General features: G+C 40.5%; 1 protein-coding gene across 1 annotated transcript; it reads left to right on the forward strand.

Moving 5' to 3' along the window:
- The first annotated feature begins 1,238 nt into the window (after window positions 1–1,238).
- Window positions 1,239–2,177, forward strand: LOC131900828 (olfactory receptor 52E8). Its single transcript, XM_059252165.1, has one exon. The coding sequence runs from the start codon at window positions 1,239–1,241 to the stop codon at window positions 2,175–2,177; it is 939 nt and encodes a 312-aa protein (XP_059108148.1).
- The last annotated feature ends 449 nt before the right edge of the window (window positions 2,178–2,626 follow it).

Genomic DNA, 2,626 nt, shown 5'->3' on the forward strand with positions numbered 1-2,626 from the left:
GCATTAGGTTCTTCTCTAGGGCTTATAACTTGGCCAGCCATGGGGTTTGGGGTCATTTAATAACACAAAGCATGAGTTCCATCTTGTGAAGTGGGTATTATTACTAATATTATTGTTATTATTATTTTATTATTTGTGTGTGTATGTGAATGGAAGTGCCTTTGGAGGCCAGGGGTTTTGGAATCCCCTAAACCCTGAGTTATAGGTGGTTATGGGCTGCCTTGTGTGTGTGGTGGGAAACTAACTTGGGTCCTCTGGAAGAAAAGTAGGCAGTCTTAATCACTGAGTCATCTCTTCAGCTTCTGGAGCAGGCTTTAAATCCAATGAGAGAATGGCTGGTTACTTCCATAACATTCATGCTATTATTGCACCAGTGAGTATTTAATGCCAGACCAACTGTTACTGTAGTTCAAAGATTGTTGATTATCTTCTTCTTTCATAGTGTGCATAGCACTTCCCAGTATTATGAAAACTATCTAGGAGAGATGAAGTTTCCAAGTCAGTATCAGCTTGATTTCTTCATGTCATATGACTCAAATGTGTAATGTCTTCAGCAATAGGATCTTGCCATCATGTTCTAGAGGGTAACTAAAAATAGTGGCAATAACCTGTAAATAACAACTCAAAAAAGAGGTAACACATACATGACGCCAGCCTTTTAAATATGATAGCCTATGTTGTTTGGGTTAGCATTGTACCCCTATTATAGTTATTTGCAGGCAAGTTGAGTAGTAGGAAGGAGGTCCATTGATCACAAGTGGAAGGGGGCCATGTCATATTTTTTACTCATATTTCTAGTTAAATAAATGATATTGAAGGATATTTTGAAAGCTACAATATTACCTGTGGTCCGAACTTGTAGTCATTTATCAATCAGATACATTTCTCTGCAATTTATAAATATATATTTCAAAATGCTATAGCCCACATAGAAGCCTGTGTGACCTTACTAGGTTCATCTCCCCACTAGACCTGGTTTATATGAAGACAAACTTAATTTTGGTTATCTAGAGCAGAGTCTAAATATTCATTCATTAAGAAATATTCACCTTCATTTGTCATTTACATCAATGAAAACAGAAAGAGAGGAAATATGAAGGAAAACATTTGTGCATTCCATGAGAAGGTACTAATTACATACTTTTGTCCTTCTTCATTATTAGTAGTGCTGATGAAGTGTTGTCAACTCCTATATAGATTCCTTCAAATGAGTCTGCCCATCAGAGGCTCCTGACAGCATGTCGCTAGGCAACAGCTCATGGATTCACCCTTCATCCTTCCTGCTCTTGGGAATCCCGGGACTGGAACGGTTGCATTTCTGGCTTGGTTTGCCATTTGGTACAGTCTATCTTATTGCTGTCCTAGGAAATGTCATCATTCTCTTTGTGATCCAGCTTGAACATAGTCTTCACCAGCCTATGTTCTACTTATTGGCCATGCTGGCTCTGACTGACTTGGGCCTGTCTACGGCAACCATCCCCAAAGCACTCAGCATATTCTGGTTTGGCTTCCACAAAATTGCCTTTAGGGATTGTTTAGCTCAAATGTTTTTCATACATCTGTTTACAGGCATAGAAACATTCATGCTTGTAGCCATGGCTTTTGATCGCTATGTTGCCATTTGTAACCCTCTCCGATACAACACAATCCTCACCAACAGAACAATCTGTGTTATTGCTGGAGTTGGACTGTTCAAAAATTTCATTTTAGTTTTTCCACTTATATTTCTCCTTCTAAGGCTTTCATTCTGTGGACACAATATCATACCCCACACATACTGTGAGCACATGGGCATTGCTCGGCTGGCGTGTGTCAGCATAAAGGTCAATGTATTATTTGGGTTGATACTCATCTCTATGATACTTCTGGATGTTATTTTGATTGCTATTTCATATGTGAAAATTCTTCATGCTGTATTCAAACTCCCATCCTGGGAAGCCAGGCTCAAAGCTCTTAATACCTGTGGTTCCCATGTGTGTGTGATCTTGGCTTTCTTCACTCCAGCCTTTTTCTCATTTTTGACTCATCGATTTGGACACAATATTCCACGGTATATCCACATCCTCCTTGCTAACTTATATGTTATCATTCCCCCTGCTCTTAACCCTCTTATTTATGGGGTGAGAACCAAGCAGATTCGAGATCGTGTGGTGATATTTTTTTGTAAGGAAGTTTGACTATGAGCCTCTGTGTAGCATGAATTGCTAGAAGGTCTTATTAATAAAATCAAACTCAGAGCCAGGTAATGGGGTGAATGCTGGAAGATCAGAGAAACAGAACAAGCCACAGCTTCCTCACCTTGTCGGTTCCTCAGCTAATCCTGTTTCCTCAGACTGGAAGCCTCTGAGTCCTCATCCAAATGGGTCTCAGCTGAACTGCTGCTCAAAAGCCTAAAAGCTTAACCAGGCTCTAGTTTCTTGTCCTCACACCTTAAGTACCTTTCTGCTTCTTGCCATCACTTCCTGGGATTAAAGGCTCTTGTTACCATGCCTGGCTGTTTCCAGTATGGCCTTGAACTCACAGAGATGCAGGCGGATCTCTGTCTCTGGAATGCTAGGATTAAAGGTGTGTGTGCCACCATTTTCTGGCCTCTATATCTAGTGGCTGTTCTGTTCTCTGACCCCAG

Source organism: Peromyscus eremicus, chromosome 1 (assembly GCF_949786415.1).
Source record: "Peromyscus eremicus chromosome 1, PerEre_H2_v1, whole genome shotgun sequence".
In the NCBI taxonomy this organism is placed as follows: Eukaryota; Metazoa; Chordata; class Mammalia; order Rodentia; family Cricetidae; genus Peromyscus; species Peromyscus eremicus.